The sequence below is a fragment of the Geotrypetes seraphini genome, chromosome 5 (assembly GCF_902459505.1).
Source record: "Geotrypetes seraphini chromosome 5, aGeoSer1.1, whole genome shotgun sequence".
NCBI classification, from domain to species: Eukaryota; Metazoa; Chordata; class Amphibia; order Gymnophiona; family Dermophiidae; genus Geotrypetes; species Geotrypetes seraphini.
Genome location: NC_047088.1, coordinates 96482792 through 96497757, shown reverse-complemented (window position 1 = coordinate 96497757; position 14966 = coordinate 96482792). Strand labels below are relative to the sequence as shown.

The following is a 14966-nucleotide window of genomic DNA, read 5'->3' as shown; positions in this document are numbered from 1 at the left end:
AAAAGGGAAAAAGATTAAAAAAAATTATTCTAGCATAAAATGAATCGATTCTGAAACTTGTAAAGATATAAAAGAAAAAACCGAATAAATTTAAATAATAAAAGCATCGTTAAATAAAAAAGTTTTAAGATTGCTTTTGAATTTATCCAAATTAGTTTCTTCACGTAAATAGATAGGGAGAGAATTCCAGGTTTGGGGCGCTGTAACTGAAAAGATGTATTGTCGACGTGTATTAATTATTTTTAACGAAGGAATTGTTAATAATCGCTGTTTATCTGATCTTAAAGTTCTGTTAGAAGAATAAGGAATTAGTAATTTATAAATGAATGCCGGAGATTTAAAATGAAGGGATTTAAATGTAAGTAGGCAGAGCTTATAGATTATTCTATGGGCCACCGGGAGCCAATGGGCCTCCTTGAGGAGAGGAGTGATATGATCAAATTTTTTTGCTTTTGTGATAAGTCTGATAGCTGTATTTTGTATGATCCATAGGGCTGTTTTCAACATCTAATTCAGAGACTTCCATGCAAACATACAATTATTGCTCCGTTTATATAATAGGATCTAGGAATTGCCTGAATCCACAGGCAGGCCTGTGGATTACAGTCAGCAAGAAAGTTCCACGTTTTGACAAAATCATGAATGAGAAGCAGTTGCAAAGAAGTCATTGAATTTTAGGTTCACAATTGAGATTGATTTTACCTATTACAATTTTTTTTTTCTGAATAAATTAAAATTTCATTGCTTAATTTATATTAAGCAATTTATACATTGAATTCAAGCAATTTATACATTGAATTCAAAGCTTTTCTTTTTTAAGTTCTGTTCAAGTTGTTCACCCGCAACAATGTATGTGGTTCAATTTGTGGTTCAAAAATCAGAAATTAGACTTCTTCATCTTCACATGAGATATTACTTTTGTAGAGGATGCAAACATTAATCCAACATTTCCTAAGGGAGTGGGATATAGAAAAGAAGGGGGCCGCACGTGTGGTGAGGGGAGGAGTAGGAAGAGGTGGGGGGGGCGGAGAGAAGGAGGGGTGCCGGCGCCCCCAACAACATGGCGCCCGGGGCGTACCACCACCCCTTACTACGCCACTGAATAAGGGCTAGTATTCACTGAAACAAAAATTAACATTTTTTGACTTTTCTTCTCTGCTTTGAATTCCAGCACACTTACCTGTATCAAGATCTTTCCCAGGCAGACAAAGGGTGTGCTCAGCTCTGCCATTAGCATGCAGCCCAGGAAGAAATCTCCCTTCCCCTGCCTCCAGAACTGAGAAAGAGAGAGGGAGAGAGAGGAAGGAGATGGGAGGGGGAGGGAGGGAGAGAGAGAGAGAGGGAGAGAAAGAGAGAGTGTTATGAAATTCACGAGTGAAGCAGTAAAAGACTCAGCTCCTAAGAACAACAGTCCCAGGGTCCAGTTTCCACCAAGTTTATTGAAGGTTTTTTTTCTCTTTTGTTTCCTAGTTACTACTATATACATGTTGCTGATTTAATATTGCTATGCTACTTATGGGGATGTTAATTCTTCTTTGTTTTGTTTTTGTCAATGTTTTTTATTTGAGTTATTTATATATGCAGATTTGTATTGATTTTAATTTACAAAAGAAAAAGAAAAGTGGTATAACGGAGTTTGATAAATTCATAAATAAATAAATCCCCAGCCAGGGTTCAGATTTCCAGTCTCTGAACACAATGAGCCCAACAATCAAAACTATTTTTTTTACATTCAATTTTTATTAAATGTTTCAAGAAGAAGAATACAAACATACAGTGGATACATGGTGTTTCTTCCATGCACTCACCTTCTCATATCATCAACCTCCTCAAAATATCCCCCCCCCCCAATCTCCTAAACTCCCAAGCATAGGCTAACAAACCTGTGTGAGCTATAAAAATAATTACAGTCCTTAATGATAGAAGGTTTTCCTCCAATACTGGAAACAACCCTCATGCTTTTCAAAAGGTTTTTGTTTATATATGTGATATGTTATGTTCTTGTATCCCAACAAAAAAGGAAGAGGGGAAGGGACACTGGTCAGACCAATGTGTGAACAATTATGTTTCTGTTATGTTTAGAATTTCAGTTAAAATTTACACAGGTACACACATGAATAAAACAAAATGTGGCAGGCATATAAAGTCCTTTATAAAAGAGCATTTACTGGACCCCATAGTCCCTTGTAATAGAGTATATACTGGACCCAACATGGTCCATGTTTCGGCCACAGGGGTCTTCCTCAGGGGTGTAAAAGTAACTCAGTAGATGGCGCCAAATGATAAAAAACAAATCAAACTGGGGAAACACAAGATGGCGGACGGACGCTGACACAACTCTGAAGTTTCGCGCTTTACCTTGGAATTTTTCTCTCTCTTGCTGACTTTTTGCTTCTTTAACTATGTCACATATGAAAAGAAAGGTAGTGGTGAAAGGCCGCAGTGTTGTCAGCTTTAACATCCACTCCTATTCAGCTTTGCTGCAAATGCTCAAGTGACAGGCTGATGTCAGACCTTGGCTTCTCAATCGGTGGGCTGGATCTGCGGCATAGTTGAGTGTGGGAGCGCCTGACACCTTGGATCAAATTTCACTATCACCCCCGCCGCCAACTATGCCTCCTTGCCCAGCGGGGACGAGGCGAGAGGAGACTAGCCCGGGGAGTGAAAGAGGGGAAATCCCGGAGCTGGATTCTACAGGCAGCTTATCCAGAGGAGAATTGCTGTTTGAGAAGATCAGTATTCAGGCGGGGAAGCCTGATATGATACTAAACCAGTAATTACAATGGAAATGCTTTTTGAGGACATCAAGGCACTGGATGTGAAAGTTGAAAAGACTTCACAAGATTTGGAGGTACTTGTTTCCAAAATGGATACTTTTTCTTTAAATATTGAGCAGGCAAAACAAGAATGTATGCAAAAATAAAAACAGAAACCGGCCAATGGAAAGAATCAATATCAGTAATTGTTAAAGACCAGAATTTCCTTCAAAGGAAAAGAGAGCAAATGGAAAATTTTAATAGGTGTTTGAATTTAAGGATTTTGAACTGTCCTAAGATTCCTGCTTTATCACCGATTGAAATTTTCAAGAAGTTTCTTCATGAAAATTTAAATTTTCCATCAGAGGCTATACCACCTATTAACAAAGCCTATTTTCTTCCAATACCTAAGGGGAAAGATATCTTCCTTGAAAATCCTTTGACAACTAGAGAGAATGAAGATTTACTTCAGAATTTGACTGTGATCTTGGAAAATTCCTTATCAGAAGTTAGAGATTGGGCAACTCTGCTTGTGAACTTTGTATTTGAGCAAGATCTAACATCTGTGATGAAAAATTTCTTTAAGAAGGGAGTAACCCCATTCTACGGTCAGAGAATATGGATGTATCCAGATTTAACAAAGTCCATGTAAGACAGACAAAGAGAATTTTTAATTATGCAAGATGAAACAAGAAAATTGGGTGCTACCTTCTTGCTTGCCTATCCCTGTAAATGTATAGTAAAGTATCTGGGTGTAAGATATGTGTTCTTCCTTCCGGAACATTTAAGATCCTTTTTGGATCTCAAAAAACTGACCAGCACTACTGGTTAGGAATATGGAATAGCTGAGATTTAGTCCGTTTAAGTCTTTTCTTGAAACTTATTTCTGAAAATTTTCTCCCAAATTATCAGTGTTTCTCTATCATAAAGTTGTGGTCTAAGGAAGAGATTTATTCCTATGATTATCTATTTATGTTAACAATTTTCTTTCCTTTCTTCAATGGAATTTACTCTGCGTTACTAAAGCGAGTGTTACAACTTGTAATAATTGTATAAAATAAAAATAAAATTAAAAAAAAAATCAAACCAAACTGAGTTAACTTGCAAAAAGGGCACGCCGAGATGCCTGCCGCCTAGTGCAATGTGAAAAAAGCAACCTCGATACCAGGAAAATGCTGCGATAGTCTAGAACCGCTGCCCTTTTGCAAGTTAACTGAATTTGGTTTGATTGTTTTTTTTTTATCATTTGGCACCATCTACTGGGTTACTGAGGAAGGCCCCTGTGGCCGAAACACGGACCGTGTTGGGTCCAGTATATACTCTATTACAAAGGACTTTGGTGTCCAGTATATGCTCTTTGGAATTTATATGCCTGCCACGTTTTGTTTTATTCATGTGTATACCTGTGCAAATTTTTTAACTGAAATTCTATAATTTTAATTCAAATGAACATAATTGTTCACACAGTGGTCTGACCAATGTCCCCTCTCCACTTCCTTTTTTGTCTCTTTAGTTTGCCCGTGGGGTTGTTTTTTTCCTTTGTATTGTTTTGATACAATGTTCTTGTAACCCACCATATCCTCACCAAATGTAGTTCATAGCGGGTCTCTACAAAAAATACCTATTTCAAACATAAATCAAAACTCCATACAGATATTAGAGAAAACATAAAACCTAGCCTTCTAACAAAAATTTTTAAAGCAATCAAGTTTTTATATTTTTACGAAATACAATTTAAGAAGCAATTGCACGAATTTCCAAAGGGAGTGAGTTCCACACCTGCCCTAATTGATAGTTATATGACGTATCTGTTTGTACTTTACACCCCTCATAGATGGAAATGTTAATAATAAACAATCAAAACTACAATGTCTGAAGGCCTCTCTTAATATTTTAGCAAATCTTGCCATTAACTTATAAAGGGACTGCCACTGGCCCAATTTCTCTACCACATTCAAAACTATTTAAGTGCACAGGAGAGGCTCTAGCTCGCTTAAACTGCATTGAGTTTGTCAGGAGAGGACATTTAGCAGCACTTACCTGGGCAGCATTTCTGAATATCCCCTCGACCACAGTGACACTCCCTCCTGGTAGTTCTGACATCATCTGGGCGGGGTTTGTGTGGCGCTGGGAATTATGTGGGTACAGGTAATATTCAGTGTTGGTGTTGCATAGCTATCTGGGCAAGGAGGACCTCTTAACTAGTTGTGCAAGTACAGCACTGAATATCGGCCATACCTGTATAACTTTCAGGCACCTTCAAAGACCTAGATATTTAGGGCCTGATTCTGAAAATGGTGCCTGCCATGGTAGGCGCCTGCAAAACGGCCACCTACTTTATGTCAATCACCAGTAGGCACTTCATCCAGATTTGCATCTATGTTTTGTACAGACGCTTTAAATGTAGGCTAGTGTTTTACAGACCTGTGTTTAAGGCGTCTAACTCACACCGACAGAAACGCCTAGGCACGCTTACGGATGCCTAAGGTCACTTCTGGCATAAGCCAAGCCTACACTGGCCTTAGGTGGTCATAGGCTTGCCTAGGTGTGAGTCAGCTGCCTACATTGTAGGCGTCATTTGCTGCATTGATTTGCTGCTTCCTGATTCGTCCGTTGGGCGGCGGTAGGATACCTTCTACCGCCTACAATCAGGACACCATTTTGAGAATCAGACCCTTAGTGTCAGTGCCTGGATAGGGTCCAGCACTGAATATCCAGGTCTATTAGCCAGCAGGTGTTGGCGTTTAAAAAATGCTGACGGCTGCCAGCAGACTATTGCCTCAAATGGGATTCACACACTCCTGCAAACTAAACTAACATTTGCATGTCCAGCCTCTGTGCACAGGCAAAGTTCCATATCAAAGTACTGTATACCATATTGATAAAATTCACACTTCCAGCACAGCGGGATCCAAGGGGGTCTCACCTACCACAGACATGGGGAAGCAGACAACCACCATGAAGACATGGTGCACCACCATGAGAAACTCCTTGTACAAAAAGCACCGAGTGATGGCAAGCACATTGCATGACTGGCCCTCGTGACCTTTCACCTTGTACTTGTACCAGTGGCATAGGAACATAGCAAAGATATCATAGATGAAATAGGGCACAGCAAACTGGGTGTAGGTAGCAGTGAGCCAATGCCTGAAAAAGAGAGAGAGAGAGAGAGAGATATGAATGAGAGAAGAATCCATTTTGTGGATGCAGCGCAATCTGATTTTTTTTTAACATACAGCACTTATTCTTGCTGGGAATCATTTGACATTTACCCCCACCCCCTTTTTGTGAAGCCACATTAGGATTTTTTTATTGCCAGCCACAGGAATTCTATGAGCATCGGCACACCTTGAGGATGTGGGTTCAAACCCATGCTACTCCTTGTGACCCTGGGCAAGTCACTTAGGCCCAAATTCTGTATCCAATGCCAAATGTTAGGCACCTATTTCGGAGGTGCCCAACTAGATAGGCGCCTATCTAAATTGAAGAACAAGCTCAATTGAGCTTTTTAATCAGCACTGATTGAAACCTAGGCGCCTATCAAGAAAGCGCAATTCTGTAACAAGGCGCCTCTAAAAATTTAGGCAGCCTTAAAAAAAAATAGGCACTATGCATGTTAGGTGTGGGCATGGCTACATGTTAGGCGCCTTCTTACAGAATCACTGCTCGTAGACGTGCTTAAGCGCTCGCATGGGTGCCTAACTTTTAGTTGTGCCTAGAGCTGGCCTATTTAATGGGCGCCTCCAAAATAGATGCCGCTCGGTGTGATTCACTAAACAGCACCCAATTTTACTTGAATCACGCTGAACAGTGCCTATATAGGCACTTAACTTTTGAGTATCTCTTATAGAATTTGCCCTTTAATCCTCCCCACTGCCCCAGGTACATTAGATAGATTGTGAGCCCACTGGGTCAGACAGGGAAAATGCTTGAGTACCTGATTGTAAAAACCGCTTAGATAACTTTGATAGGCGGTATATAAAATCCTAATAAAACTTGAAAACTTGAAACTTGAATAAATAAATAAATAATTCCACTGCGGCCGGCAATATAAAAGCCTAAGGGGGGGTTCGTAAAATGGGGGTTAGAAAAGCCAATATATCACTCAAGTCAAAACCCTATATGGAACCAGACACACCCTCTATAACACTACTAGGCCTCAATCAAACACATCAATCGTTCACACACCAAATAAGAAAGCAAGAAAAAGGAAAAGAAGTAGAGAAAATGTCTCAGTTCTGCTTCATCTGGCAAAAAAACTCCACTTCATACAGATAACCACTCGTGCATGTGAACCAAAATAGAAAAAAGGCACTATAGTAGCCTGCAGAGTGATGGCAAACTGCACGCCGGGGCACCCAGCCCCCAATTCGTGATATTGTGGATACATGAGTTCTTCAACCCTACGGACCTCAGTATTGCATAGGAGGCAGTCAAAAAATAGAAACAACTTTGCTGCTAATGGCATCCAGGAACGTCTCAGTCCAAACTCTAACTCCAGGACCCTGCAGCCAATAAACCCGACGGGTGCCCCGGCGTGCTGTTTGCCATCACTCTGCAGGCTACTACAGTGCCTTTTTTCTATTTTGGTTCACATGTACGAGTGGTTATCTGTATGAAGTGGAGTTTTTATGCCAGATGAAGCAGAACTGAGGCATTTTCTCCACTTCTTTTCTTTATTCTTGCTTTCTTATTTGGTGTGTGAACGATTGATGTGTTTGATTGAGGCCAAGTAGTGTTATAGAGGGTGTGTCTGGTTCCATATAGGGTTTTGACTTGAGTGATATATTGGTATTTACAGACCCTGATCCCGAGGTAAATTGTTTAGAGCAGTGGTCTCAAACTTGCGGCCCGCCAGGTACTATTTTGAGGCCCTTGGTATGTTTATCATAACCACAAAAGTAAAATAAAACTGTTTCTTGATTATATGTCTCTTTAGCTGTAAATGAGAATATTATTATTAAGACAGCCAAAAGGAAATATTTATAAACTATAAAGAGTTTTACCTCATGCAAAATTGTCATTTCTTTAATAAGACATTAATTATTTTTTCTGAGGCCCTCCAAGTACCTATAAATCCAAAATGTGGCCCTGCTAAGGGTTGGAGTTTGAGACCACTGGTTTAGAGGTAAATTGTTTAGTGGTACTAATTATTGGATATTGGTTAGAAAAGCCCCAACCTGGATTAGAGTGAAAAGGAGGACTTAACAGGTTGATGAGTAAAACCACCCAGAATTGCTAAACAAATAGTTTTGTTCAGTATTCACACTGAAGACGGAATTAGAGAATGATCAGTGATATATGGGAGAAATACACAAAGTAGTGCAATAAAGGCCAGACCATTTCTAGGAAAGAGGATTTATATGCTATCTGGATAAACACTGCTGATGGGGCTAGTCATTGATTTTCAGCAGCATTATCCAGATAATCATACAGGCCGTCCCAGAGCTATCCAGATAGTGCTGAGCAGAGTGAAGACCATCCCCAGAATTATTTAGGATGTGACAGTATTCAGTCTGTCAACCATGTAAGTATCCAGATAAAATCAAAACAGCAAAAAGGCTCAAGTTCCACTGCAGAAAAGGTTCCACCTCTAGAGCAAGCCAAATGTAAGAACTGGCAGTACCGGTAAGTGACTCTGACTGGAACATCCTTCTGTAGCTAAAATATTCCAAGTTAATCTTTTATTTAAATAAGATGACCTCCCTCTTGTCGCATAACCTGGAATGTAAATTTAATTTTCACCTTCTCTTCTACTAGAAACTAACATAGTGTTTGTAGCAAAGGACAGACACTTGTTTTCCCATGCATTTTCCATTTCCACTTGAGCTGCAATATTCTGGAAAATCTGTAACCTTTTTACTAATGCATAGAGATCAGTACAGTAATCAATTGTACTAACTATTAATGTATGTATAACTTATCTTAGAGCTGAGGGTTCCAGAAATGGCCTTAATCTCCTCCCTCCCCCCCCCCTCCCCGCAGTACAGATGACATCTAGAACTCCAATAAGGAAATTGGAGTCTAACTTAGGGAGGAGGAAGTTATCAGCATGGGCTATCGTTAAGATATGATATTTTTTTGTTAACCCCAGCTATTGGTAATTACAGATAACTCATTGCATATAACAGGACCTGTACTAAAAATAACATGTCTTAGCAGTTGCCTATGTTGATAATTACACCCATTAATTTCCAGCATTCGATATTCAAAGTGGTTTAACTGGCCATAAATGGCTCTAGGCTGGATAAAGCAGCTTGTTCATGGCTAATCGGATAGTGTCACTAAAAACATCTGTTTAGTGCCCAATTCAAAACCAGCTAGTTTGGGGCATTTTAGGAGCTGAGTCAACATTTGGTTGGATAAGTGCCAATATTTTAGCACATAACCAGCTAAGGCAGGGGTGCCAAAGTCCCTCCTCGAGGGCTGCAATCCAGTCGGGTTTTCAGGATTTCCCCAATGAATGAGATCTATTAGCATACAATGAAAGCAGTGCATGCAAATAGATCTCGTGCATATTCATTGGGGAAATCCTGAAAACCTGTCTGGATTGTGGCCCTCGAGGAGGGACTTTGACACCCATGGGCTAAGGTAACTGCATAATTAGCATGCATAAAAGACAGTTCTATCTTTACAGTATACATCTCCCTTCATATTTGAATGGGGTTAGTGGCGCTGTTTTCTCGCAAATATTTAAAAATTGTAAATAATTTTAGGGCTCTAACCCTGGCTCCCTCCCGCCTCTTGGACCCCTCCACAGTTTACCTTTAAAGCCCTGGTGGTCTAGTGGTGAAATGGGGCAAGAGCGATCTTCTTACGCTCCTGCCCCGTGCAGATCCGTTATCAAAAATGGCTGCCTCAACATTACTGATGCAGGAACTTGTGGCAGCCATCTTTGATCACAGATCTGCACAGGGCAGGAACTTAGGAAGATCACTCCTGCCCCACTTCACTGCTACGCCACCAGGGTGGAGGCAGGAGGGAAACTGCTTGTTTGGAGACTCACAAATAACCAAATTCACGAATCCCCAAACCGTGAATATAGAGGAAGACCTATATGCGGTTCTCCACAGCAGATTAAGAGCTGAATATCACACTTAATCAGCTATGATTTTGCTGCTTCCATGTACCTGGAAATTCAATGCCGGAGCCCAGACTTGGCCCAACATTGAATTTCCAAGGGTAATGTCAGTTGCAGTCAGCAAAATACTGAGCTCTGCAGGTTGAATATCGGGCCTCAGATTCCTAAATTATATATATAGAGAGAGGAACTGGTACTCCAGCCATCAATGGAGCCACTTCACCTTCTCCATGCACAGTCTCCGCTGCTTTCCTTCCCATGGTCCAGCATCTCTCTCCTTCCAGCTTTCCGAAGATCCAGTGTCTCTCCTCTTTTCCCACAGTCTAGTCTTTCTCTCTTTCCCCTTTGCTCTGCCCCTCTCTCTAGTCCAGCATCTCTTTCCTCCCTTCAAGGTCCAGCGTATCTCTCCCTCTCTTCAGCAACCCCGTCATCTGATCTATCTCTTCTCTTTGTTCTTCTTAGGTCCAGTATTTCTCTTCATCCCTATGATCTGGTATAAGAACATAAGAGTTGTCACACTGGAACATTCTGAAGGTCCATCAAGCCCCGTGCAGATCACTCATAGGAAATGGCTGCCGTGAGCTCCCGTAGTCTCTCGAGGAAGATGGCTCCTGCCCCGAAAGCCCGCTAGACCATCAGGTACGGTTCTGGGGAGTCTCAGAGGGCTTAAGGTAAGGTCCGGGATTCCGGGGGAAGGCGGGGATGGGTCAGAACCGGCATAAATAATATTCGTGGTTTTTTAATATTTGCGGGCTGCCTCTGCCCCTAACCCCCTGCGAATATTGAGGGAGAAGTGTATCAGCAGGGGTAGCTTATGGTCCCCTATTTTCTCCTCTTAAACAGTATAGTGCTTAACTGCAAGTTCCTAGCAGAGGCAAGAGACTTAAATTGCTGCATTAAGGCAATTGCTCTTTCAGCAGTCACTGATGATTTTGACTGCTTCAAAATACTGGTATTTGGATCATCTCTCCAGTTAGCAGGATCTTTAACCAGGAATTGATTAGCCTTTTCTTGTCCATTTGTTCATAGAATACTGGGAATAAGATACCAGAATGTTCTAAGGGTGAGAGACTCTATCATGTCTAAATTCTAGAAGGAAAAAGAAGGGATGTCAGCAGGGGAGAAATGTAACAGAAGTTCTTTTGTCCACTGTAAATGTATATGATGGATGCCATAGTTTTATGTTGAATAGGTATCGCAGAAAATTGGGTTAATTTTTGGAACATCATAACTGTGTGGAAACTGTGGTAAACTAAAGTTGAGTGCTTTGGGCCCTGAAGAAAAAATTCTTCTATCAGATAATCTAGCCAGGGTTGAGAGGTGTGAGTCAGGACTCAGACCCTGTATTACATTGACTCTCTTGCTTAAAGAAGTGCTTGGGAGAGAATTACACAGGCTATTGTCCCATATGATACATAAAACATGTATGTTTTGCAAAGTTATGAAAAAATACATACTGTGAAACTCACCTTTTCTTACCTCCTTCCTCTCATATGAGGAAAGACTAAAAAGGTTAGGGCTCTTCAGCTTGGAAAAGAGACGGCTGAGGGAAGATACGATTGAAGTCTACAAAATCCTGAGTGGAGTAGAACAGGTACAAGCGGATCGATTTTCCAGTCCATCGAAAATTACAAAGACTAAGGAACACTCAATGAAGTTACAGGGAAATATTTTTAAAACCAATAGGAGGAAATATTTTTTCATTCAGAGAATAATTAAGCATTCTTCCTCCCCTAATTCCACTATCCTGGAATTCTTCGAGACCTGACACTACCAGATCCGCCCACAAACTCAAACTATCTTTCCCCTCGTTAAAAGGCATCATGTATGCAGATAAATTAGGGAAATCCCTTTTCTTCAAATTCACTGAGATTTGGAATAACCTCCCTGCCCCGCTGCTGAACCTCATTCCAATTATTACGAAAGCATCTGAAAACCTAGCTTTTCTCCAAAACGTAAAGCTATCTGTTTAAAATGTAAAGCTAGCTATCCTCTTCATAACCTCTAATTTCTTATTGTGTCCTTCCCTCATTTATTGAATTCACCTGTAAACTGTGCCGAGCTCTATCTTTATGGAAATGATGTGGTATACAAACTTAAGGTTTAGTTTTGTTTAGTTTGGACAATTTCCTGGAGGAAAAGTTCATAGTCTGTTATTGAGAAAGACATGGGGAAGCCACTGCTTGCCTTGGATTGGAAGCATGGAATATTGCTACTCCTTGGGTTTGGCCAGGTACTAGTGACCTAGATTGGGTTACTGGGCTTGACGAACCATTGGTCTGACTCAGAACGGCTATTCTTATGTACCTGCCCTTCTCTATTTGTGATCAAGACTGTGTGTTAGTGTACAGTATAAGTAATGTGTGCCAGGATGAAAGGGGTGGGGCTGGAGGAATCAACAGAAATGCTGACTCTGTTCTTCTTAGGCTAATGAGCCCTTATCACAGTTCTCATTAATATTTCAGAGCAGCTTCTGCTTGGAAGGATTCCAAAATCCTGGTCAGCAAATAGCTCCTGGCCCTGTCTGATTAAAGGAGAGAGAGGACATTGGAACTGCTGCCAATCTATTGAAGAAGCACTGCAGAATTCTTCCAAGGCATCTCAGTCCTGCTTTGCAAATATTTATTCTAGCAGCTCATAGAACATTTGAATTATTTATCTTACGTATAATGTATAAAGACTCCTGCACACACTTGAGAGAGTGCCAGACTCTTACACACCCTGCCAGTGGTGCACTATGCCTGGCAGCGATGCAGGGATACACAAAGGCTGCATTTGATCTCGTCACAGCTCAGGCTGAAATGCTGCAGTCAACCACATTTTTAAGCATCTTTTTGGCTGACGTCTGTAAGTAGAAAAAACAATATCCCTTTCTTTGCACCAACAGGACATTTAATGCTTACAGTTAGGGCAGAGTCCATATAGTTTTGCATCCTCAGTGGAGGCTGAGTGGCAGGGCATTAACCCCATCCTCCCATAATCATACAGGCTCAGCATCTCTACCAAGAGACAATTCTCATTTCATGACGCACAACTGTTAACCAGCCCAAGGGCAGAAGAAAAGAGAGGGGGGATAGATGCTGGACCGGAGGAGAGAGAAGAAAAAGAAATAGAATAAATATTGGATGGGAGATGAAAAGAGAGAAATTGATAGGAGAGATGCTGGATGGGGGGGGGGGGAAGGAACAGAAAGAGTACAAATGTTAGAGGGGAGATGAAAAGAGAAAGATAGAAAGAGAGAGGGGAGAGATGCTGGACATGGGAGAGAAAAGAAAGAGAACAAATGCTAGAGGGAAGATGAAAAGAGAAAGTGAGTGGACAGATGCTGGACAGGAAGGGGAAGAAAGAGATGGAGAAGACAGATTCCATATCCCCAGAGCTTCCTCATATTCTATAAAGAGCGCCTAGGGCAGGGTTGTCAAAGTCCCTCCTCGAGTGCCGCAATCCAGTCGGGTTTTCAGGATTTCCCCAATGAATATGCTTGAGATCTATTAGCATACAATGAAAGCAGTGCATGCAAATAGATCTCATGCATATTCATTGGGGAAATCCTGAAAACCTGACTGGATTGCGGCCCTCGAGGAGGGACTTTGACACCCCTGCCCTATGGAGTGAGTGCAATTGTTTGTCCTATTAGCCCCTAAGAAATGAGTGATCTTAGCCCAGGCACATACCTTAGATTGTGAGCCCACAGGGACAGAAAAAGGACCTGCATATAGTATATGTAAACTGCTTTGATTTGGGGGGAGGTGTTAAGTGATTTGCCCAGGGTTCCAAGGAGCTACAGCTGGAGGAGCTTCTTCTATCCTGTACTGCACGCTTCTGTGTGTGAGTCCGAGTCATGCAATGCAGGAACTATCATATTGAGACCAACACAAGAGCTGCATGGTGCAGTGAGGAAGAAGTTCCTGCTTCAGCAGCAAATGCAGCAGTGGCTGCATGAGAAGGACACTTTTTTTTTTTTTTAATTAAAGGGATTTCCCAGGTGCCAGAAGAAAATTACTAGTTGCCATAGCAACTTGACCTGGTATTTGTCAAGCCCTGAGATAAGGATGAAAGGGAAAAATAATTGTCAGAGATAGATATAGAGTAGAGTAGGAAGGGAATGAGACAGAGAAAGAGAAGAAACAGATAATGGAAATAGAGACATAGGAAACAAACTTAAAAGACCAAGAAGTGGAAAAAACGTGACCAGAAAAATAAAATGATTAAATGCAGCAAAAGTACAGCAAATATTTGTAAAGAGAGCTGTAGCTGTCCTATCTGTTTTACTAGTAGGAGGTGTATTGATGTTCTAGGGCCCAGTGCAATATCTGTAATGCTGCCTATTCATAGATAGAGTTTTTGCCATTTGAATCATAGGAATTAAGAACATAAGAGTAGCCTTACTAAGTCAGAACAATGGTCCATCAAGCCCATTAGCCCGTTCTCACAGTGACCAATTCAGGTCACTAGTACCTGGCGAAAACCCAAGGTGTAGCAATATTCCATGCTACCGATCCAGGACAAGCAGTGGCATCCCACATGTCTTTCTCAATAACAGATTATGGACTTTTCCTCCAAGAACTTGTCCAAACCTTTCTTAAAACCAGCTACACTATCCGCTCTTACCACGTCCTCTGGCATCGCGTTCCAGAGCTTAACTATTCTCTGAGTGAAAAAAATTTTCCTTCTATTGGTTTTAAAAATATTTTCCCTGTAACTTCATCGAGTGTCCCCTAGTGCTACATGTTAGTATGACATGTTTGTTAGGATTGTTTTCAGGCTTTGAATTGTTTCACAATGTACTGGGGGTAATGGAGAGATTTATTTTGCTATTGCTCATATAACATGAGAATCAGAATATTTTTTGTATGATGCCTTCTTGGAGCAATGCCCTGCTTCTATTTCTATACTGTGCAAGTTTGGCGATATTCATTTTGGAATGCTATATATATATTCTTTATTCCTTTTCATGCCAACATAAAGTGCAACAGATAATGAACAAATATTTCAATAAACAGCACTCATTACATTCAAATATAATAATAAGTATATATTACCCCCCCTCCCCTCCTCCCTTGCCCCCCCCCCCTTCCTGGATGTGTTCAACACTCAGAGAGAAACTAAAGGGTAAAACTAATGATCAA

At 40.9% G+C, this 14966-nt stretch overlaps 1 protein-coding gene across 1 annotated transcript in view; it reads right to left on the bottom strand.

Moving 5' to 3' along the window:
* TLCD3B (TLC domain containing 3B) overlaps nt 1-14966 on the bottom strand; it is a 126104-nt gene that overhangs the window by 13800 nt on the left and 97338 nt on the right. Inside the window, exons 3-4 of the mRNA XM_033946558.1 lie at nt 5687-5903; nt 1181-1276 (exon numbers count right to left, since the gene is read on the bottom strand). Coding sequence (XP_033802449.1) covers nt 1181-1276; nt 5687-5903 — 313 coding nt within the window. The remainder of the gene's footprint in view (nt 1-1180; nt 1277-5686; nt 5904-14966) is intronic.